Raw genomic sequence first — 25921 nt, 5'->3', positions numbered from 1 at the left:
AAGACTTAACTAGAAAGGGACATTGCATTGAATAAGACCACGCCGTCCAATCGTTTCTTTCTTATCAATATCGTAACAAATTCCATTTTGTTTTCTGATACTTTAGTAACTTTTACAATTTATGTTGATGATTTAAAGATTATTGCGAAAATAATTATCAGTTATAATTTTACTGAATTATTATATTCTATTGAGGTCATAGTTAGGACGCACAAATGTGCCACATACCTGGCGCCGTAAGTAACAATAGTCATCCCTTACATCGCCAATGCGCCACCAACCTTATGAACTAAGATGTCATGTCCCTTGTGCCTGTAGTAACACTGGCTCACTCAACTTACTCTCAAACCGGAACACAACAATACAAAGCAATATTGCTATTTAGCGGTAGAATATTTGATGAGTTGGTAATACCTACCTAGACGGATTTGCACAAAAACCTACCACCAAGTAAAGAAGTTCCTAGAAAATTAAAATCAAATCAAACTCTGCAAATGTTTTTAACTTTGCTAGTTTTTAAAAAAAACTTATCTTACGTTACAAAAGTTAGTAAAAAGGATGCCTTATTATATAAAATATTATATAATAAAAGTAAAAAGTAAAGTAAAAGCCTGTTAATGTCCACCTGCTGAGCCTCCTCTCCGTTTTGAGGAGAAGGTTTGGAGTATAATATTTATAATAATTATTTATTAATATATTAACCTACGTTATTTAATTGGTCAAAGCAACTACTACTTGCGGCTCTACATTTACGGTAATCTAATTCAAAAATGCTTAGAAGAGCCTAAAGAAAATTTTTAATGAGATGTTTTAAAGACGCTATTTACTGACACCGTCCTTAAACGTTTTAGCAGTGTATTTATTTCAGGATATTTTACGAAGGTAAGAAAAATTAACTTGAACAGAATTTGAATAGTATTTATTGATATTGGCAGTCTATTTTCGAGTCTCGAACGTAATGGATAAGTATTCATAAAACTTGAGCGTCTTACAAAAATGGCTGAAACAATTCCTTATCTACGTCTATCTACAAAGGATCCGAAACAAAGACGAGAGTGACAGGCCGAACTTATCTCGTAACGATCCGCTGGGATTTTACAGTTGGGGTTCAGGCTTTACGACTTTAGAATTTTTTTCGGGAAAAATAAAAAGACGGCGAGAAAGCGTTACATTTGTTTATCTTTAAGACGTTTTATCTTAGACTATCTTTCAAATTCGTTAAAATGTCTTTTATAAAAATAACAAAATGTCTGTATATACTAGGAAATAATAAAAAAAACAAACTCTTTAAAAAAAAAATAACATTAATTTACTCCTAAGTTGAGTTCTTTATCGTATAGTATCGATATACATGATGACGATGATAAGTTTATTTTCTTTCAGGAAAAGTTTGGAATAACATATCTCAGAATTTAAGTGCTATTTTAGGATTTCTTTATTTTAGTAAAAACTTCATCCATGTTTAGTCAATATTAGTAATAACGCACTAAAGTGGTAGCGAATACATAAGATTATATAATAATCGCATCATATATAAACAGTATTTAACAAAGTAGAAACACAATGTATCCGCTATACGAGTCAGTCTCATTAACGGAAGCTCTCTTGTAATGAAGAAAGTTAAGAAGTAATGACGTCACACTGTTCCACTGCGGTTTGATGGCTGAATATCACGCGACACGTGCTGGTTTCTTTACGATCATCTCTTCCGCTCCCGAATAGAAAATTTATTTAAAACAGAAATTAAGTACATAAAACTCAGTTGTTCTTATCCGGATTTCCATCCTCGATCTTCGCTTAAATTCTCCGTAACTGTTGCCTATTCTATTCACTGAGCTATTATCATTTTTTTACTATCACTATTTAATTTTCATACTGCATCGCATCAACAACATTTAGTACGTGTTAAACAATGTGAGTCATCAAAGTGATTCCAATGCTATAATAATAATAAAGTTTAATTAAAATCATCTCGTTGCTCTTATAAATAATTTTACTTTCATGTAATTATTTACGTATAGACTTATTTACTTCTATTTCGTGAGCTGCCTAAAAGGACGCAATTATGTACGAAATATAAAGGACCAAATATAGCTTTGTACTCCTAGAAGGTCAATTGCTATTTAGACAATTCCAATAAATCACCGAGGCTGAAATGAGGTAGTGGTCGTTGACCTCATGCCCTTTGCAATAAAGGGACCTCGATAGAATCTGTGCGGTTAATATTGTCGTAAAAGGCCATCGATGCTCTAATCATACGCTTGCGATCTGTCTCGTACTCATACGATTTTATCAAAGATTTTATTATTAAACAATATAAAAAAGATAAAAACTGCGAAAATATAGGAATATTTAGAGTTCTATAAATCTGATGAAAGTTTCAACCTCTGTTGATCACAATCCTGTATATCCGTTACGGATACCGGTCACGGCCTTAATCAATAGAATCTACTGGGCGGAAAAAAAATACAATTTGGTACTGCGACACTTTAGGTGTCCCGATTACAAATGTATAGTGAAACATAATAAACAAAAACTAAATTTAATTTTAAAGGTACAGTTTGGGAGGCAAGAAAATGTTTTATGTGGCGTATCAAATAAAAGGACTCTTTAATTAAGATTATATCAGAAATCTCTTCGCGAATAAGACTCGCAATTGACCTGCGTCTAGTTCAACTGCTCTAAATCGCATATAATCGCAATAAAAAAAAACGTAACATCGTATCATATTAGTTGGTACGCGTATATTATATTATCTATCAATGATGTACTCACAGGTGCATGCATGTTATAATTATAGCCTAGAATCTGATAGCTGCGTATCTTTCATGATTATATTAAATTCGTAGAAAATAAATAATTTCCTATTACTTCCGTGGTCGGTGTCGTACTAAGTGGTTAGCATGTAGAGCTGCAGATCATGAGGATTCGAGTCCTAGGTCGAGCCGATAAAATTTGGATGGATTTTGTCTATCGTGATATTCTGTTAATTGACAGAGTTACACTCCCATACCATGAAAGAACGTAAAGCCGCCGATGTCACGCCTGATCTCTACTGAGAAGTGTCGCATTGTCTTTCCATTAGACTACACATGTAAAAGAATAGAACCGAGTTTCGCCCTCGTTTTAATAGCCGTTTACACGAACTAATTTGAAATTTGCAAACGTTATGAGGAAAACAAGTGAAACTAAGCGTAAACATTGTGTAATTGACAAACTTTAAAACAAATATCGAACTACCTCCAAAAATATCATATATATCCCAACTTCTAATGTAAGGATTTATTAGTGGGTACGAAGGAGAATATGTTTGTTGTATAAAGCATTCCTTTCGTTAGGTGGACAATGCGATTACTTTAAGATTTTATAAGTATATTAATTTCTTATAAAAATAATGTAATTCAATAAAAGAAAAAACTTTTTTTACATTTCAGGAGACAGATTACTTTTAAAGCCAAAAAAAAGAAAGTCCTGTTATAAATCAAACAATATGCATTTTTTCATCGGTACGCAAATGAAACCAAATACCGCGAGTAATTCCGCAAGAGATATTTATATATTATAAAACATTGCCTTGACTGATCGACATGCAACTCTGTAATAAAACTTTTGTAAAAGTGTCTGCTTGAAATTTAATAAGGCTTTCACTCATACATTTGCCGTTTTTAAGAAAATAAAATCAATCATCAACCAATCATCGACCGCTGCTGAACATAGGCCTCTCCCAAGGTGCGCCAAATCTCCCGGTCCTCCGCCTTCCGCATCCAGTCGGTGCCAACCACCTTCATAAGGTCATCGGTCCACCTGGCTGGAGGGCACCATACACTGCATTTGTCGATCCGCGGTTTCCACTCTAGGAATCATCTGCTCCAACGGCCATTGGTCCTACGACATACGTAACCAGCCCACTGACGAATCGCGACGAAAACGCAATCTGATTATAATCCACGTTTATCCATGTACTCTTTTTCCAAATGGCCTTTATTTTTTGTATTTCTATGCTTGATGCACAAAAACAAACTTATTTCTAAAACCAGAAGGCTAAAACTAAGCTAAAGAACGAAGAGACCTTTAAAATAAACAGAAAAACAGCTATGCTCAGTAGCTACTCGCAATGGGTAAAATACCAGTATAACACATTTACGCAAACTTTCGCAAAACAACGTAGTCAAGATGAATAGCACGTGATTCAATGCTCTATCAAGACAAATGTGATACTTTCGAATAGTCCGGGTTATACACTGCAGTTGACTTGGCTGAGAGTTAAAATGGTTATAAATAAGACGTGTTGTGTTCCGAGCGTGCGGAAACGTTGCGAATATAAATTGTGAAGATTTGTAGTTGAATAAAATCTCTGTATGAAAATATTATGGGTACGTAGTATTTACAGTTTTATAAAATAATATTTCATATGAAATGGCACATCTCTCTGTGAAATTTTTAATGCATTGCTCGAGGGATAAGATATTACTACCGATTTAATATTTGTTTCTGTAAACAATATATTCAGTATGTTGTGTATATTTACTACAGGGCCAATTTATTAATAATTTAATAAACGCGATTTTATTTTAATAAACGTTTTTATTTTGCTTAGAGAAATAAAACAAGAGTGAAATGAAGGTAGATAAAGAAAATTCATGCGGTCGACGTCGTTGGGCGCGTGAAAGTCTCAGCCATCTCGCGTTAGTGGCGAATGATACTCTTTGAAACGAACAGTAAATAAGAGGGTCGGTGGACGCTTATTTTTAATTTAACGCTTTTAAAATGTGGGATCAAGTCACACTTAATTATGGTGTGTTTGAAATTAAAAACTAGGCTGTCCTGAACCAGCCTGATCAACAACAATTATCTTGGCAACGATAACCTAAAACAACGCGATAATAAACGATGACTCTGCCAATAATTTCCGTAAAATAAGGCTCCGAGCTTGGCAGGACAATAAAGACGATTTGTGTCCGAATAGGCTTATAATCGACGACGCACTACCAGGCTCTCATAAATCACAAGGAAATTCAAGCTTGCGTTTTAGGACGGTCAAAGCAATAATATGGTAATAAGTACTCGAATGCTTAGACGTTTAAAATTAAAATACCTTTTAAATATATGTTTATTTAAATAAGTAATTAAAAAAAATTATGAACCTAAGACAGTATTAAGTGACCCAAATTTTCTTTGTAAAAGTAACTTACTTTATAGTTTGATAATTTATATTGATTTTTTATACATGGCTAGAAATCATAAGATATTATCTGAATAAAATCAACGATAATGTAAATTTAAAGTTGGTTAGTTAGCGAACCATGAAATGAAGTCGGTACTTTATTGAGTTAATTACCAACTTATAAATGAAACAAAAAGTTCGATACACAATTTTGTCACCAGTTTTAATTTGTTTTATGAAATATTTCAATATATTTTTAATTGAACTTATTACGGGTGCAACGTGGGTAAGTTTTCGAGGTTGCGTTGAAGTCGTTTTTAATTATTAAAACATATTTTTTTACTATAAAAATCAGAGCCTCACGATTAGTAGAATTTTAATAAATAAATAGAATAAAAATATGTCTTTTTGAAGGCGTTATACTTCGAAAAAACTTAAAGGGATAGAATTATTGATGGTGGAATTATTTGTGCAAGCCCGTCTGGTACCATCCACTCGACACATATTCTCCCACCAAACAACAATACTATTATTTCAGGATGGTTAACATTTCTTACATTGTTGGTATTACAAAAAATATTAATAATATCTATTGGCAGCGGACCACTTATCACCATGTGATACATTTGCAAGCTACCCAATACAGTTATTATTATTTATTCTAAATAAAAAACCAACGGTTAGTAGAATTTAAACTTTTATTTATTAAGTGATATGATATAATATCTAAATATCGCAATTATAATAGAAAACCTTTAAAACATTTAAAAGCGATAACAAAAGTATTATCTTAATGAAAAAAAAAATTAATCGCTTATTGGTGTCTGGGGAAAGGTTAATCCTTTCAAAGTTTTATGGTCTTTATTCTCGTATAAAGAAAGAAAAGAGTCAAACCTTAGAAAAACAATGGCTGAAGTTGAGGGATCGCGGCGACGATTGTCTTTGTGTTCAGCCGGTGTTCGACTTCGAGTTTGTTTGAATTTGATTTATAACATTATTTTATTATCGAAATTTAGCCAATTTATATGATAGGGTAGTAATTAGAGATTTTGATTGTTACGGCGATTACGTAGCATTTAAAAATAAAAGTAATAAATAACTTATCAACAAACGCGTCGGAAGTTATATCGGCAGTGGATAGAATAAGTGTGTCTTGACTGAAGGTGACCAATTCAAATCAAGGCGAGCGTGACCGACATCCCATTAAATTAGGACGATCATTAATATAGTATTCGGTGGTGGAAGGAATTTCACGACTCACGACGAGACAGAAGAAATTCTGCAACATCAAAATCTTCGCCTTAAAGAGGAAGCACTTGCGCAACAGTGGGACATTATCAGGCTATATTAACTTCAGTCATGATTTATAAAACACAACTTCAAAATTTTTTTATAGAATAGGAAGGTGGACGAGCATATGGGCCACCTGATGGTAAGTGGTCACCAAACGCCCTTAGACATTGGCATTGTAAGAAATGTCAACCATCGCTTACATAGCCAATGCGCCACCAACCTTGGGAACTAAGATGTCCCTTGTGCCTGTAATTACACTGGCTCACTCACCCTTCAAACCGGAACACAACAATATCAAGTATTGCTGTTTTGCGGTAGAATATCTGATGAGTGGGTGGTACCTACCCAGACGAGCTTGCACAAAGCCCTACCACCAGTAAATTTTTTTTATATATCCTAATAAGCCAATAATATAAGAATGATTAATATCCCAGTATACATAGCTAAACATCACATCTTTAAGGCAGATTCTCGTATCTCAAATAGATCAACAACTCTTCTCTCTAACCACGCTTCGTGTAATTTCTTCGCCAACATTATACGCTTTGAGAATACGTCAGACGTCCACATCTCTTAAGCTCTGTGGATTCAATTCTTGAGATTTACTTAAATAATGGAGTAGATTTCTCTTAGATCATGTCTTTGGAATATGATAAAGCTGTGATATGTTCAAGTCCTAACTTATTTTTTTTTTTTTTTGTAATTGAAATACTCTTTAACTATTACTATTTGAATGAACTATCTAAGTACACAACTATTTAAGTTTAATTTATTTCTTAAGCCGGTATACCCAAACATTATTCTATAAATATTTAGTATTTTTATCTTTTATTTCGCTTCCAACATGTATATTATCGTCACAATGTCTTTACCACCAAACACAGATTTATAAACATAAATTTAGGTAAATGATAATTCGTATATACTGACTTTAACCCGTGATCCTTAGTTCAATCTACCTATACTCACTCCGCCATCTTGTTTCCGATCGAATTAAGCAATAAAAAAATGCTAGACAACAGAATATCCTACTTTAGCTTACCGAGTTTGATTTTTTTAAGAATTGGAGCAAAATTAGGAATGATATGATAATCATGTATAACACGTACCCAAAAATAGACCATCGCTACAAAATTCACACTAATTAAAAGAAACTCCGTTTCCAGTTACACCAAATTTAATTGACACGAGATAAAAAATAAAGGAAATTTACTCTTGAAACTTAACGATGAACCCCAACTTAGCGAGTTTCAGGAATTGGATGTGTCTTAATGAACTTAGCACTGCCTTCCCAATATCAATTACTTTTTTGCCAGAAGGAACGTGTACATATTATAACGCTATAGACCATCACGCATAATTTACATTCGTCACTTGAATGCAAGGAAGTAATAAGCGCGGCACAACATAGTGGGCTTAGTGATATCCTCAGTGGAACGCGAATATATTTAAGTAGAACGTTCACACAAAGAGTGCCAAGTTTGACGAAATGCGGTAATGGAAGAGATTACATCTAGAGCCCGGGAGAGTGAAAGAAGTATAATAACTTATGTTACTCAAAGTTTACATTCGTGATTGTTTGAAGACTAATTAAGATACATGTGAGAGCTTGCATATTTAACGTGTGTATCGATCAGCATCGTGTTGCTTGTTCTTTTCGGATTATTGGCGATGTAAAAAATGCCAATGTCTATGGTCTTCAGTGACCATTTACCATCAGGTGGCCTATTTACCCGTCGACTTACTTATTGTATAAAAAAATATATAATAGTTGATTCAAAATTAATCAATTAAAACGCACTAAACAAGAAATTTTATTTGCACTCTGACAAGAAATATATTTAAAGTTAAAACTATTTATTAAAACAATAAGCTACGTGTTTTACTTGAGACTAGACTTAGTCTTAATTCAATAACCGCGACACGTGCACATGCTATTCTGCGTCCTATTCTATTGCTCTGAGCAGTATACACAATGTTTCTCTATCGCACATCTATGCTTGCTCCGATTTTAAAATTTTAAAACTTAGCAATATTAATTCATGAACGGTTATTCAGAGGCACAAAAAAAACAGGCAATACGAAAATTTGCATGTTCCTTATTCTATATAGTTTTTTCTGTAAAAAAAAGTAAAACGAGAAGAAAAATTATAATCATAATTTCTTTTTTAAATTAAAGACAGCCAATAACATATTTTAATAGACAATAGAATCGCGATTTCTTATTTTATAGATAATATTAGATAAAACATACTTTTCATCTGGTAAGCAGAGGAGTGTAAGGCGCTTTTACTAACAAGTAATGTTAGCTATAAATGTATTGTAAAAGTATTGTACACGACAAAATACTATTCATTGCGTCACGAGTTACGTCAATAAATATTATTTAAATAAAAAGTTATAACCCGTAATTGTCCCATTGCTAGACAAATGCTTGCTTACCACTTAATGAAAAGTTTGCTAGAAAGATACGTGACATAGTTTTATCTGACACAAGCAAGTGAGAAAAATCACAAAGTTTTTTATTTGGCGTTGAGCTCGAGATGAAATATAAGCTGAAATTAGCACATGAAAACACAGCGGTTTTTCCCAGATTTAAGCCCGCTATCTTCGGTTAAGATTTACGTGTTAAATCCACTGGGCTATCTCGATTCTAGGAAGTGTAATGAGTTGTTAATTGGTTGAGGTTTGTGAAAATTCTTCATTTAACGGTCCACAAACACGGTCAATGAAGATAAATGTGATGGCAACGAATGAAAACACTATAATATTTGAACTATAATGGGAAGGATTATATTGTGACATCAAATGACAATTTGTTATATTAATCGACTGTTTGTATTCACCAACGACTTCTCTTGTTTCAGTTTAAAAACAAGCCGATAAAAGCTAAGTCATATAAATGTTGCCGGTTCGAGTGATGCTCTAATTTGTTCCAATCGGAACTGTTACATCGATCGTATAACGACGTGGGTCGTGACATAAGTCACTCGACCTAGCAAAGAAACTACTACATATTTTTATAGAAGCCTAAGCTAAAAATATTTAAATTGAAATAAAAGTGGGTAGTGAGTACTGATTATGGGTTCAATACTTTTAGCAAATATTGTTACAGGCTATATACTTGTTTGCCGTGGTCTTGTTTATATTTACGAGTTTTTAATTCGAATCGTCTTCGCACCGCAGTTAATTAATGAGAAAAAATATGGTTAAATTATTTATGAAATTCTTATTGACTCGATAATTTTTTAAGGTCCAATAAGTTTGAAGTCAAGATAAAACAGTTGGCTTTTAAAAAAACGATAGAAGTTCATTGAAGCTGATGTCAACAAACCATCTAGCTTGCGGCTATTCTCCTCGTAATAAGTCAAATAGCAAACTGGTCTTATTTGACAAATAAATAAGATAAAACGTAATCCGAAGCTTTCAATCAACTCCATGTTAAGTGTTTCAACTGTCCCTGTGTTAATCTTGGAAGTGGCATCGTTCTACAATATCCTATTAATAATATAAGTGAGCGAACATTTTTGAGTCTAGTTAAGTTTTAAATTATTATAAATTTACAACAATTATAATTAAAGCCGAGATGGCCCAGCGGTTAAAACGCGTGAACCGTAACCGATGATCGTGGATTCAAACCCGGGTAAGCACCAATGAATTTTCATGTACTTAATATGGGTTTATAATTCATCTCGAGCTTGACAGTAAAGGAAAATATCGTGAGGAAACCTGCATGTGTCTAATTTGACGGAGAGGAGGCCTTAGCCTAGCAGTGGGATATTAACAGGCTGTTACTTTTATGTTAACATATACAGTATTGAATTAAATTTCGGTAGAATCTACATTCCGAAGAACCGGCAAGAAACTCAACTTATTTATCCTATCCGATACGCCGAAACCTACCGAGTAGTGTCGGTTCTCTTATAATCTAAAATCTCTTGATAATCCTTAATGACTCTCGGTTTAATTAAACTTCAGTAATTAGGTACTACATCTGCCTTATGTAAGTGATTGCTTGGGAGCACATCTTTGTGAGAATTTTTTTATAATTATATATTATTAATTTAATAATTAATAACAATACGTAGGCATTATTTTTTTACTTAAATTAGCAATTTGTTTGTATGCTTTTCAATGCCTTATGTATAAAATCTAATAATCATAAAGTGTTCGGAACTTTTTTTACTTCTAGTTACAGCGGACTCGAGTCGCGATTACAATTCTGGGAGCAAATCAGACCTCATTCCGCTCTCGTAGCGATATTTCTTTATTTCATTACTGTTCTTTCTTAGTTTTATTTTTACTTTAAAATCATCAAATAAAAAATTTAAAAAATACCATATATAATATATCTACCATTTATTAAGAAAAATGATTGAATTTAATGGTTTAATATATTTATTTTGTTATTGATACCGATATACACATTAAATACATTACATATTAAAACAAATACATTCTAACTATGTATTTGTATGAGATTAGTAAATAGAACACTACGATGTAACTAAAGATCTATACAAACCTTTTATGTGTCAACATTGTGTGTGCTTCAAGGAACCTATCGATCTCCAAGTATAACCTCGGAACTACAGCTCTATATACAAAGTTCATACGAACGATGTCGCAGACAAAAATAACATTTCGTTAATATTTCCGTTAATACAACTGCGTGTCATAACTTCCAAAGTTGACTGGGGAAGTAAATAACTTTTATATATAGTAAAATTTATTGGAACCGGGTCGGGGCAATTTATTTGCTTTATGGCACTGTTATGGAGGATTTTCTCGGATCGCAGACCGTATTGCGGCATTTTGATCTTGCTGACTGGCGCTTCTGGAGGTCACAGCCGAGTGACCTTTCTGAATAGGGAACGAGAATTATACTGTGACACTTCAACTTCGCCTTATGTCCAATTAAAGTTGATCCACCAAAAGTACTTACGATATAATCTCAAAATCAAAAATCAAAGTACTTTAATCAACGTTACAGAAGCATTACACTTACTTATTTATAGTCAAATCAGAAACTACCACCGGTTCGAAAAAGAAACACCCAGCCCTAAGAAGAAGAACCGGCGAAAGAAACTCAACGAGTTTTTTTTTTATATCATGTTTTCTTTACAAATTTTTATGTGTAAAAAAACATAGCCAGAAGGCGATCGTTTTATTCCTAATGTATTCATGTCAGTTTTTAAGAAACAGCCTAAACGCCTTAATATAGTTTAGTTAGATTAATAGATTTATAGAGAAATACTATTTGAATATTAAAATAAAAAAATAGATGTAGCACGATTTTTTTTTTTTTTTTTTTTTAATATTCGCCGGGAGGGCAAATGACTCTACTCTACCTGTTGGTAAGTGGTAGTAGAGTCCAAACGCGACGACGGCCAGTACAGACGGGAAAAACGTTCTGCACTAGCCGCCTTCGCCTTGCCGGCCCGCAAGATGCCTCTTCACGCCTCGTTTGAAGGAACCCGGGTTGTAAGAGGAGGGGAACACGTGAGCTGGTAAGGAATTCCATTTTTTGGAAGTGCGACAAAGAAAGGAGTTGCCAAATTTCTTTGTTCGCGATGGAATTGATGTCACAGTTAGGCGGTGACATCGAGAACCAGCTCGCGTGGACTTAAGAAGGAAGGGGGAAGCAGGAATTAGAGAGAATAATTCCTCAGAGCACTCGCCGTGATACAGTCGATAGAAAGCGCTCAGTGCTGCTATCTCACGACGCAATTGTAAAGGTTCAAGGGTGTTTGTGACCTTTACGTCGCCAATAATGCGTACGGCACGTCGCTGCAACCGGTCCAAGGCCTCAAGTAGGTACTTAGCGGAGCCATCCCAAAGGTGCGAGCAATATTCCACGCAAGACCGTACCTGTGTTTTGTACAGTAGGCACAGTTGTTGTGGCGTGAAAAAGCGCCGCACCTTGTTCAGAACTCCGAGTTTCCGTGAAGCTGTTTTTATAACAGCCTCGATGTAATCCCTTGGACTAAGGTCGCAGCGAATGGCATGCTGGGGAGCATGGCGATTTTGCTTTGCATCACCAGCGGAGTACCACAGAGGGAGGGAAGAGGGGAAAATGTGTGCCTCTACAGATCCCACAATGGTGACTTGGAGACAAGCCGATTATTTGACCATCTTAGTCGGGTGGCAGATGCTGCGCAAGAGCAATTTCCTAACGCGGAATTGGTGTTTTTGGGGGATTTTAATGCTCACCACGAATCCTGGTTGAAATCCCTCAAAACTGACCATGCTGGAAGGACTGCTCATGCTTTTGCTCTCACACATGACTTGACCCAACTGGTTGATCAGCCCACCAGGATCCCAGACATTGATGGGCAAGCACCTTCTCTACTGGACCTTCTGCTGACTTCTCACCCGGTGGAATATCAGGTTGTGGTTCAGGCTCCTCTTGGCTCTTCGGATCACAGCCTTATTTCTACCAGAGTGCCACAGGCCAAGCTGCCGCCACTAGCGGTATGCAAACGTCGCGTTTGGCACTATAAGTCGGCGGATTGGGACGGTATGCGCGATTACTATGCGTCGGTCCCTTGGAAGGAACGTTGCTTCAGTGGGAATGACCCGACAGCTAGTGCCGCTGCTGTTGCTGGCGAGATCATGCTGGGAATGGAATACTACATTCCTAGCTCAGATCTCGTCAGTAGGAGTACGCGTAACCGTTGGTTCACTCGTGAATGTGCCGATGCTGTATCAGCTAAGCAGGCGGCATATCGCAAGTGGATCAACGGCTGCATTAGCGGGGCATCTAACATTGACTCACTGAAAGCAAGCTATAATAAAAATTCCAAGTCCTGTAGAAAGGCATACACGAGAGCGGATGCACAGCGCATTGTACAGATTGGTCATGACCTTGTTTCGCATCCTAGGGGCTCCCGTAGCTTCTGGCGTCTGACCAAGTCTGTGCAAAACAATTTCTGCCAACCTTCGCTGCCACCGCTCAGAAATCCGGACGGATCGCTAGCTCACAGTCCGCAAGAGCAAGCTGATCTCCTGGCTAAACTCTTTGCCGACAATTCCGTCATCGATGATTGTAGTGCACTGCCACCTACAATACCTGCATGTGGCCATACGATGCCTGAAATTAAAATCAGGCAACGTGATGTGCGTGCGGAGCTGCAATCACTTGATGTACGGAAAGCTAGCGGTCCCGATGGAATACCAGCCATAGTGCTGAAGAAGTGCGCAGCGGAGCTGTCTCCTGTGTTAACGCGCCTGTTCCAACTTTCTCTCTCTTCGGGAAGTGTGCCGGAGGCTTGGAGAAGTGCAAGCGGTTCCCAAAAAAGGGGATCGGTCTGACCCGGCAAATTATCGGGCAATAGCTATCACCTCAGTACTTTGTAAGGTGTTGGAACGGATTTTAAACAACCAACTGATCCATTACCTAGAAGATCACTCTTTAATTAATGATCGTCAATACGGGTTTCGACCAAAACGGTCCACAGGTGATCTTCTAGCGTACGTAACGCACCTCTGGGGTGAAGCTATCGACAAGCATGGAGAATCGTTGGTTGTCAGCCTCGATATCTCCAAGGCTTTCGACAGGGTCTGGCACAGAAGTCTTCTCTCCAAGCTGCCGGCATATGGTCTGCCTGCTCAGCTATGCACCTGGATTGCCAGCTTCCTACACAAGCGTAGCCTTCGTGTTTTAGTTGATGGTTGCGCTTCACAATTCTATGTAGTGAATGCTGGGGTCCCCCAGGGATCTGTGCTATCTCCCACACTCTTTCTTTTGCATATCAATGATATGCTCTCTCTTGGGAACATACATTGCTATGCAGACGATAGTACAGTGCATGGTGGATACCACGGACGCGCAGTGGCTGGGCGAGCGGAAATTGAGGAGTGGCGGAAGAATCTTGTCATTGAACTCGATAGGACGTTAGAGCTCATCGCCAAATGGGGCTCTGATAATCTTGTTGAGTTTAATGCCAAGAAAACACAGGTATGCGCTCTCACTTACTTACCTCATTTACCTCTATTTCACGTTACATTATTACCAAGTAACAATATGTAAGTGTCTTACTATTGGGCGAACGCTACTTTTCTTGTTAGTTAAAAATCTTTATTCAATTTAGAAGCGTTACACTTATATTAAGGTTGGTAGCTTTATATTCGTCACATCAGGATCGTAGCATGCGCAAGCGATCCTGTGGCGCTCCTCGTTAAGACGGAAATGGTACCGCTGGTTCTTAGTGGGTATTCCGATGTTCGGGGCGCACTCGGCGCTTTGGACACCGAGCGAGCCCCACATACCACCCCCACTGGTCCCGTGGGGGAAACGCGTAAAGCGTTTTTACAGTGTAAAAAAATAAAATAAAATGTTAGCTTTATGTTTAAATAAACCGCGTAAAATTTCGATTTAAAAGTGCTTGTAAGAGCATACTTGAATAAATTATATTTTGATTTAAAAGGATTGCAGTTTGTTTCTCCATTGCGCTTGCAGGTAACGTTATGTATGTATCACGTAAGGAAGCTATACACATTATAACCTCGCATTTAGTACCTCATAAATTCGGGGGCTTGTTAAGGTTTCCACGGCCTTCGACCTGAGGTTAAGTTTCAAAATATATATTGGCGTAAAATAAAATCAAAGCATTACAATAAAATTCTATAACATGAGTAATATGAAGTTGTAACAAAGTTATATATAGGTACATACAAAAGTTTTAAAGTGTAATGAAAATACGAACAAGATAATATTTCCGGAAAGCTCTCTCGTAAATAAATTCTTAATTGAATATCAAATATACTTAAAGGATATTATATTTATAATGATTTCAGGTTTAAATAAATGGCTGGCGGCTCAAAGGTGACCCAAGGTTTAATTAAGAAAGGGTGCAGAGAAAACTATGTCCCAAATAAATATACATAAGGCTCAATTCAGATTACACAACATTCGCGTAATTACTATAAAATATTTCATAGTTTCAAGTTATTTCAATTAACACAGCGAGTTCCGAATCATTGAAAATTGTTGAAAAAATAATCAAAACATGGAAAAAAGTTATTCATATTCGGATTGAATTTAGAATATTTTTAATCACGGCTGCTGTACATTCAAAATAAATATTTGTATTGTAAATTGCATGAAATGAAAACAGTGCGCGCCAACGTAATCTGTGCTCATTTGGATTGCTATTATTACAAGTACTGGTGGTAGGGCTTTGTGCAAGCTCGTCTGGGTAGGTACCACCCACTCATCAGATATTCTACCGCAAAACAGCAATACTTGGTATTGTTGTGTTCCGGTTTGAAGGGTGAGTGAGTCAGTGTAATTACAGGCACAAGGGACATAAAATCTTAGTTCCCAAGGTTGGTGGCGCATTGGATATGTAAGCGATGGTTGACATTTCTTACAATGCTAATGTCTAAGAGCGTTGGTGACCACTGAACCAATTCATTAAATAAATGCACATTTATAAAGCGAAGTTAATTTATTGACATTAAACCACTGCCCAAAAGTTTACGAACCAAAAGAAATACAAAACGCTATTAGAGAAACACTCGCAGGTCAGTCCCCGTTTGGGCAATTGACACGACACGCGTAGACAATGTCGTCCTATGTTGTGACGTGTTTAAACAACTCAAGTAAAGTGAGATATTCTGTAACGTAACATAAAAATATATCGCTTTTCAAAACATTTTTTTTAATTATGTAAAGTTAAGTGTACACAACGTAAACGTATAGAAATATCACCCATAACGAATTATTGTAAAATAGAAGTGGTGTTCGTTAGGCTAATTAGCCATTTCATACCCAGTTATTTTATTTAAATTTCATTCAATTGTAAGAATATTAATTCCATGTTTACCAGATGCTGCGTGAGCTGGTATATTATTGCAAGCAAAATGAGACTGTATAATTATGAGCTACGATATAATTTCCTTTACATTAAAACACTTTAGTTTTGTTATAATCATATACATATATACAGCCTGTACGCTCTTCGTCTGGGTTCAAATAAACTGTGGTCGGGCCAATAAAAGGGCTTGTCTGTCAAAACATTATTAACATTATTAAGCGCATCTGACAATTATAATAAACGCTACTAATACAGATATCTTTAAGGAAAATTTATTTAAGTTCTTAGAAGCCTTAAAAAACTGTATTTGTGATCAATATTCCTATATTTGTTCTGCTTTTTAAATTACATTTTAAATACTTTTAATATATTTTAATTAATTGTTAAATAACTTGTTATTGTTAGGTTCACTCCATGTTTGAAGTGGAAACTTTGTTGGCTTATGTGAGACTTATTTTGTTACCAAATGTTTATGTATTATATTATGCTGTATGTTTCCCAAATAAATAAAAAAATAAACAGCAGACCTCTGTTAAGGATTTGTCAGTATCACATTCCCTCTTACTCCTTGGAATGCGCGTTAAAACTCTGTGTTACTTCACCTAAACTACTTTCAGTCGAGTGAGTTAGTCGTGAAAATGTAAATGAAAGTAATAGCAATAGGGAGTACATGTATGCACACACACTACTCTATAACATCTCCAATACAATTTGTAAATCTACATTAAGATTATGACTTAAGTCGCGAAATATATCAAGAGGAGACCATCATTATTAGTTTACCATCTTATTATTATTATACTACATATATATCCCATATCGGTATTCTATATAAAAAGGTTCACTCAGTACAATTTTTCGTCAATTTTGTACTAAACAATGTCAATTTACTTGATGGAGACTTTAAGGGCGTCAGTCAAACGTTAATGATTATATGAATTCTTTATATTATAATATTATGAATATGATAACTACTAATATTTAAACTATGAGAAGTCGAAATTTTTAGCACTGTAGTTGTATGTTTGTGCACACATATATTATATATTTTAATTCAAAACATGATTTTTTTCTAGACGTAAATAATGTCAAGGGTTTGTCTAAAGATAATGTATCTATTCAATGTGAAATGAACATACCAATGTTTTGTCGTATCATGGATGAAGCAGTTCGTAGTTCTTAGAAACATCATTTACAGTATAATTTTCTTATTAAATGAAAATGTATGTTTGTATGTTTGTCCTCTATATGTTGCTAACCCATTCATCTCATTTAGATGAAACTTTGTTCAGTTCATCAGTTGTTCTATTTACAATCGTGAAGATTACTGGCCCAAAAAAGACTTTTTCTTCGATTATTTGCCTCTCCAATATAAAAGCAGTACGTAGACCTTTATTCCACCCGTACAAAGCGGGTGGTTAGCTAGTTAATGATAATAAAAAGACAAATAGAGAAGAATAAAGTTAAAATATAACATGTACATATATTTTTCAATCGAACAAATCTTTATACAAATCTGTATGTTTTCTAAAAGCATTCTGCAGATTATTTTAAGCCACAAACCAACGATTTCGCCGCACACGAATAGAGGCAAAGCATTCTTTGTAATATTTATGTAAAACCTGAAAATCCACAACAAAACCAATTCACAGCCGCCGGACGAGCCACGCCATTGAATTCGGAACATCTGCACTGGATAGAAAATATCTTGTTACAGACGGACATATTTAAATCCTAAATCCCTTTATCCTTGAAAATACGAAGCTAGATATGAAGCGGGGAAAATATTGCGAGTATACAGAATGACATTTTTTTTTACTTTCAGCGTATGTGCAACAAATATATAGACAACACTATTTCGTTTATTGATAAAGCCGAGCTACATGTAGATACAGACATAAATATTACACTATCAGTACAGTAACAGCCTGTTAATGTCCCACTGCTGGGCTAAGGTCTCCTCTCCATTATGAGGAGAAGGTTTGGAGCTTATTCCACCACGCTGCTCCAACGCGGGTTGGTAGAATACACATGTGGCATAATTTCATCAATTAAATTAGATACATGCAGGTTTCCTCACGATGTTTTCCTTCACCGTTAAGCACGAGATGAATTATAAACACAAATTAAGCACATGAAAAATCAGTGGTGCTTGCCCGGGTTTGAACCCACGATCATCGGTTAAGATTCACGCATTCTAATCACTAGGCCATCTCGGCTTACACTATATATTATGTAAATATTATAATAAAAAATATACCGTGACTTCTTTCTGGTTGTTTGTACTGCAACGTCACAAATTCAAAAATAAGAAACTAAAGTAACAGCCTCTAAATATCCCACTGCTGGGCTAAAGCATCCTCTACTTTTTGAGGAGAAGGCTTAGAGTTGTTTTATTTTCCCAGTGAGCTGGTCTAATGCGGATTGCTATTATCATTATAACATTACAATACAATATCAGTAGTGGAAAATTCGCAGTCCACAACATTTTAAATGTAATATTAATTTAACGTATTTGATAAAGACTTAGTTTTTTTAAACTGGACCTAAACGTTAGGAGCAAGAACAAAAATAAGGATATTTGCCCATATTCAAACTACATGTGATAGTCGACTACAAGTTGAATGAAAAAGTTATACAATAGTTTGATGTTGAGTTTTGTTTATATGAAAAATATACCGCCGAAAAAAGAAAGTATACTCAAAAAGAGGAGAACAGATTACGCAAAAACTCTGGACATTGAACAAATTTGATGAACCATAAGATGTTGGCGATGAGAAATCCCATCGGGCACGCGTACTCGTAGTACCATGGGCAAGATCAAACTTCTTCCACTTTTAGATATACACTTATATTAAATAAAATAAAATAATGCCACCAGTTCAAAACGTAGTTTTCTACCGAGAAGAATCGATGAATCGAAAAGTTATGTATAATTTAAGTTTTATAATTAAAGCCTAGGTATAATACTCATTATAAAGGTATTTAAATGAAATTTGTGAGTATACATTATATAAACCTGAATATAAAGTAAGTATTCTACTAACTAGACAGAATTTTTGAATGGACTTTTGACCCAGAAAACACTTTGAATTTAGTAATATGGCTACATAAAATTCTTGATTTTATTTTAATACGTTTTATTTCCATGACTACTCATCGTCATTGTTGAAGTAGTAACCACAGAATTTTTTATAGAACTATTTAAAATTTGTAGTACATTTTTAAGAGACCCTATTTTAGTGAGAAAATTGACCTAGTTCAAGCTACGAACAAATATATCATGAGACGATTTGGCCTACATTTATATTTCTAACGGATATTCAAATCGAACTCAGTCAAAGGGTAATATTCAGCAAAAATAGCGCAGTTTCATAATACAGAAATAGTTGGCTAGTCATTTTGTTAATACATTTCCTTTGTCTGCGATTCTTATTTACTCTTTTCAAACGTCTTTTATACTTTTTGCCGTTTCTTTCACTGGCAGTCCTAGAAATCGCAAGATTACTTTTTAAGACAAATTGCTCTCGGCTCCTGTAATCCCTCACTGATCATTCAGAATTATAAGAATAAAAATCTAATAAATAAGTTAAGGACAGAACTCGTCTGGGATTATATTTATTTTATTAAAAACGTTAATAGAAGTAGCAAAGATTATAAACAAAGGAAGTATAAAAATATATCTTATAGGAATGAGATGAGCTAAACACCTATATTAGGAGGTATATATTTAATTCGTTAAGTCATAATGCGATCTTGATCTTGAAGAGAACAACTGCCCATAAAACCTCTCTACTTCTCCGATAATCTCAGGCCTAGAGGTAACGACCCCACCATTTTCAGTTTTAAGTTTTGTCAGACGCGGCCTCCCAAACTTGCGAGCGAAAACTTTCGATCCCCGATTTTGCTCAATCGCAGCCTTGATGGCACGGGTATTGGAGCGTCGGAGATCGCGTCGCGTCAGCGTTTTTATTGTTCGGTTTAAGGCCTTATCTGACAAAAACGATGGTAGTTCTCGTCGTTTTCTCATGAGCTCGAGTGTCTCAGCAGAGAGTTTTGGTGCGTTGTCTCTTCTCTGTGGCGGAAAACACTTGCGGGATGTGTTTTGCAGTATTTTGACCAGCGTGTCGGTTCTCTCATCAATGCTGCTTATGGTTTCCAACGCGGTGAATTGATTTTGGAGTTCCATTTGGAACTTTTCGGAGCCTTGATTCTCTTCAAGATCGGATAAACCCGTGGGAATCAGTATTGATGACCAGCGCGCCCCTCTTATGCGCCATTACTCCGAGGAGCTCCCGGTCGTTGACCAAGGAGAGATTAGGGCGGCTCTAGAACAGCTTAAAAACAACAAAGCTCCGGGAGATGACGGAATCACAACAGAGTTGCTTAAGGCAGGCGGGACTCCGGTCCTGAAAGAGCTAGCAAGCCTCTTTAATTCCGTCATCCAACATGGCAAGACCCCGGAAACGTGGAGCGGGAGTGAGGTGGTACTGTTTTTCAAGAAAGGTGATAAAACCCTCTTGAAAAACTACAGACCAATCTCCCTCCTGAGTCACGTGTATAAGCTGTTCTCAAGAGTCGTCACGAACCGTCTCGCCAGACGACTTGACGAGTTCCAGCCCCCAGAGCAAGCCGGCTTTCGATCAGGCTACAGCACCGTGGACCACATCCATACTGTTCGGCAGATTGTGCAGAAGACCGAAGAGTACAATCAGCCGCTGTGTATGGCATTTGTGGACTACGAGAAAGCCTTCGACTCCATCGAAACCTGGGCAGTGCTCGACTCATTGCAGAGATGTCATATCGATTGGAGATATATCGAGGTACTGAGATGTCTGTACAACGCCGCTACAATGACTGTCCACATCCAGGACTGTAAGACGAAGGCGATCCAACTGCGCAGAGGGGTGAGACAGGGGGATGTAATATCCCCGAAACTGTTCACCAACGCGTTGAAAGACGTTTTCAAAACGCTGGATTGGACTAGGTATGGAGTCAATGTAAACGGCGAGTACATCTCACACCTTCGATTTGCCGACGATATCGTCATCATAGCAGAGTCGCTGGAACAACTCACCGAAATGCTGCGTAGCCTAGGCGAGTCTTCCCGGTGTGTCGGTCTCGGTATGAACTTGGACAAGACCAAGGTCATGTTCAATAGGCATGTCGTGCCGGGACCGATATACGTCGAGGGGAAACCTCTCGAAGTTGTTAGTGAATATACCTACCTAGGACAGATAATACAAGTCGGTAGGAACAACTTCGAGAAGGAAGCCGATCGAAGAATTCGCTTGGGATGGGCAGCATTTGGCAACCTTCGTCAAGTCCTCAAGTCGTCTATACCGCAATGTTTGAAGACGAAAGTCTTCAACCAATGCGTCTTACCTGCCATGACATACGGTGCCGAAACGTGGACACTAACTGCGGGACTAGTCCACAAATTCAAAGTCGCTCAGCGTGCTATGGAGCGAGCTATGCTCGGAGTATCTTTGAAGGATAAGATCAGAAATGAGATTATCCGGAAAAGAACCGGAGTCACCGACATAGCTTGCAAAATTAGCAGGCTGAAGTGGCAGTGGGCTGGTCACGTATGTCGTAGGACCGATGGCCGTTGGAGCAGACGAGTCCTAGAGTGGAGACCGCGAATCGGCAAGCGCAGCGTAGGGCGCCCTCCAGCCAGGTGGACCGACGACCTTAAGAAGGTGGCGGGCACCAACTGGATGCGGAAGGCGGAGGACAGGGAGCTTTGGCGCACCTTGGGAGAGGCCTATGTTCAGCAGTGGACAACGATTGGCTGTTGATTTTATTTGATTTGATTTGAAGTCATAATGGGTAAGTATTTGGTTAAATCCTTTTTTATGTATTTAGTTAAATATTTATGTCCGAGTTTATAGAAAATCAATGAGCAGTATTAAATTCTAAAACTTTTTGGGATCTGATAACATTAAAATATGGAAAATATAATTCTTGTCTCGTTAAATATGATTAAGTATTCAATTTTTAAATAAAATGGAGTACGTACTCCTATCGATATCAACGAAATAATTTAAGGAAGGATAATTTTAATTTTCTAATCGCATCAAGGATAACATCGACAATCAAATTTAACAGAGGATGCATTTTAAATAAGGCAGACAGGAGATATGATTCAAGTAAAATATTCCAAAGTAATTTCCCTCATAATAGGCCGACCTCTTAATGAAAAATGAGGTAATAGAGGGCGCAGAACAATAGTTCTATTCACCACCGTTCACACTGTCGCAGGCTGCACATTGTGCGATGCACAGATGAATTTTTAATTAATTAAAGCAGGAAAAAACTATATACTCTATTTATAAATTAAAATATTTCAACAGACTTTTATTGAATGAAAAGATAAGTTATTCGTCTGTGGGCGAAAGAAAGAAAACAAAACTGAAATGCTCAATGCAAAAAAGACTAAAATGATCCGAAAAAGCAAGCAAGATATTTACATGAGAAAAATGTTAGTTTTTCAACATTTAGTATTTATTAAATAGTTTTTCCTCGAAATGTCTCTTTTTATCTCCCTGTTTGGAAACCTTTCTGGATTTTATGAGTTACGGGGACGATTTGTTTACCGAAAGGATTGTCGCTCCTGAAATATGTAACAAGAAAGTTGTTTATAATTTATTAATCTAAACATTTACATCGATGTTTTTACGTTGAAAGATCTCCGATATCTGGTACGAAATACTTTCTTCTCTTATTAAAGACTGAATCGTATTATTATTGAATATTCCTTGTTTGTAAAAGAGTGACCCGATGGTAAAAATACGTAATTCTTAACCGATGATTGTGGGTTCATAACCGAGAGTCCTATGGGATTTTCATGTGCTTAATTTGTGAAACGAATGAAAATCTGCTGCATGTGTAACCACTAATCCGCTTTGGAGCAGCGTGGTCGAATAATCCTCTACCGTTGCAATAACCGGCTGTCAATTTTATATTTTTTGGCTATACTGACACTGCAAATAGACCAAAGCTCCTGTAATTACACTGACTCACGCGTCCAACGGGATCGAAATAATATAAAATATTTTTGTACATATCGTTTCCACTCAGAGAGACTTGCGTTGCATAACGTCAATAAAAAAAAATTGGTACTGATATGTTATTCCGGATTCGCTGTTCATAAAGTACACAAAATCTTATCAATGCTTTTATCGTTTTCATAATGATAAAGCATTAAACTACTTCCAGCACAAGATAACGTACATTAATTGTACCTTACCATCTCCTGATTGATATAAGTGAGATATAAAAATATTAAGCGATATATTTCGTCATTAACTTCTCCAGTATGAATTGATTAATTTAATATAAAAGTCCAAAAAAAATCAAATTCATAAATTTTTAAAAGCTTAAAACGTTGCTTGTCAAAGTTGCCCAATTTTCTGGGATGCTTAATAGATGAATACAAGTTGACTTGGCAGGGTGACAGTAATTTGGAAGGAAACTTTGAGAAGTCCCAGAAGTTTCGGCTGATGAAAAAAAAACCGTATATAAATAAATACAAAGATTTTAACGCGGTATTTTTTTGTAATAAAAAAAAAATGGTGATTAATATAAAATCCAAAGACTTAAATGAAGCGCCATAAATAATGTAGTACTAATATTCCTAAATAAAATTTGTAGATTCTTATTATCAATTTGTAATCGAGGGTTTATTATTAATATGACGATGGCTTGTGTCGCGTGTCAAACAGTACGATCTTTATTCTCTCTTATGCAATGACTAACTTCTAAGCTACTCGATCAATTACTGTGAATCAATAATTCGATAGACTTGTCTTTATGAAAATTTAAGCATTTCGATGAGCTCCCCAAGTAGAGGCTCGTCAGCCTGTCATTTGTCAAAGTAATGACATAACCTCATCAATCCAGCGTACGCATTAAAATCTAAAGAGCGCGCTGCGGAATAATTACAGAGCGTCGAACTTTCTTTGTTAGGAAACTGGCAAAAACGTACACGATACACAAATTTATGCGTCACATTTGCTTAAGACATTATTCATATTCGTAATGATGAGCCCCTTCGTTTATTTAAAAGCAATAATAGAAATACATACAGTTGCTATTCTCTTTTAAGGGAAAGTTTAAGTATTTTTTTTGCTACATATGTATTTTTAAATAAAAAATGTCTCTGTAAAATGAAATAATTGAAATCGCTACATAATAAGTAATATCTCAACGTTTATTTGAATTTTGTCGTCGCAATTAACCCTTCCGTTGTAAGTCGTAAATTTGTACAAGCTTTAATTTATATTTGCATAGTAAATTAAAATCGTTTCTACTGCCTATTTAAATAGTTTACATAACTATAAATATGTGAATTAAAGAAAAAAACGATTAACTTCCGGATTAAATCGAATTAAATACCTCAAACATATACTCTTGGTATGTACCTTCCATTATATTATATATTTTTACTATAGACAGTTACCAATTAATTTTATTCGCATGATTTTGACAATAATTACGTCATTAGTGCATAATATGTTAAGGATGTTAGAATTATAATTTTAATGACGTATAGCGAGTTAACTATAGCAATCGAATAGAACAATTATAATATAGTGTTTTATGTGACTTTTAATATAATTTAATTAAAATAAATGTTGGACATGGTATAAGTATCCTAATATAAAATCGAGACTAAAATCTGAAACGAAAAACGAATGTCCTTTTTTGTAATTATTTCAATAAAAATAATACGTTTAAACTGAATATAATATTATATATCATTTTTATGAAAAGGCGATCTTAATATTTGAAGCTCGATTATAATGGCGCGGAAAATTTTAAAGTAAGACCTCTTCTCATAAAAACGTCATAAAATAAAAACATAACAAATGGCTGCGTGGACACTCGTCGTAATGTTATTTACAAGATTAACTTCTCGGGCCTTAATACTAATGTAATTAAAGTTACAACAATAGATATACTTTGAAGGAAATGAATATAATCATTACAAATAGGATGAAAATTTAGTCATTTATATTTTTTTTTTTATGAAATCCATCATTCACGACAAATATTGACAGAGCGGATAAATATTCTGTTGATAAAATAGGTACGAGTCAGTGCTGCAGTTGGAAACACTTTAAGTGACTCATAGATCTTTATTACTTACTGTAAACTAATTTAATTATGAAGAATAATGAAAAATACTCTCTAAACTTACCGGGAGCAGAGAAAGGTGTGGAGTGTTAGTAGGAGACGCGGTCGACTGGTTAGGTTAGTTCGAGAAGCGCGGAGACATTAGCCTACACTCACGTGTCACCCGTCCGAAGGCCGGGCGCCGACTGGCTGCGTCGATCGATACATCGGCCATTGCTGCGTTGCGTTCCGTTTAGTCCAATTCCAAATTCGAACGTTTTTGTTCTGTGCGCGCGTTTTTTTAATTTGCGAAATGAGGTCAATTATCTGTATTTGAGTGGCCAATATGATTGATGTATTCCTTAAACTTTTAATAAATTGAAATATGTATTACTTTTCTTTTGGGGGTTAGAAGAAAAATTTCCATCAATTTTATAAGTGTAAAACATGTTACAACATTTTAAATATGACTGTCAGATCTGATTGTTGGACAAAGTAAAAAATATAATGATAATATTTTGCT

At 35.8% G+C, this 25921-nt stretch overlaps 2 protein-coding genes across 2 annotated transcripts in view; both read right to left on the bottom strand.

Annotated features, from left to right (window-relative positions):
* Window positions 1-14444, bottom strand: part of LOC126778031 (uncharacterized) — a 179606-nt gene extending 165162 nt beyond the window's left edge. The window contains exon 1 of the mRNA XM_050501378.1: window positions 14440-14444. Coding sequence (XP_050357335.1) covers window positions 14440-14444 — 5 coding nt within the window. The remainder of the gene's footprint in view (window positions 1-14439) is intronic.
* Window positions 1-25605, bottom strand: part of LOC126778314 (complexin) — a 297079-nt gene extending 271474 nt beyond the window's left edge. Inside the window, exon 1 of the mRNA XM_050501817.1 lies at window positions 25484-25605. The gene's annotated coding sequence lies outside the window, so the exon portion shown is untranslated. The remainder of the gene's footprint in view (window positions 1-25483) is intronic.
* Between the last annotated feature and the right edge of the window lie 316 nt (window positions 25606-25921).

The sequence above is a fragment of the Nymphalis io genome, chromosome 25 (assembly GCF_905147045.1).
Source record: "Nymphalis io chromosome 25, ilAglIoxx1.1, whole genome shotgun sequence".
Classification (NCBI taxonomy): Eukaryota; Metazoa; Arthropoda; class Insecta; order Lepidoptera; family Nymphalidae; genus Nymphalis; species Nymphalis io.
The sequence above is the reverse complement of the archived record's forward strand: the minus strand, read 5'-3'. Positions and strand labels throughout refer to the sequence as shown.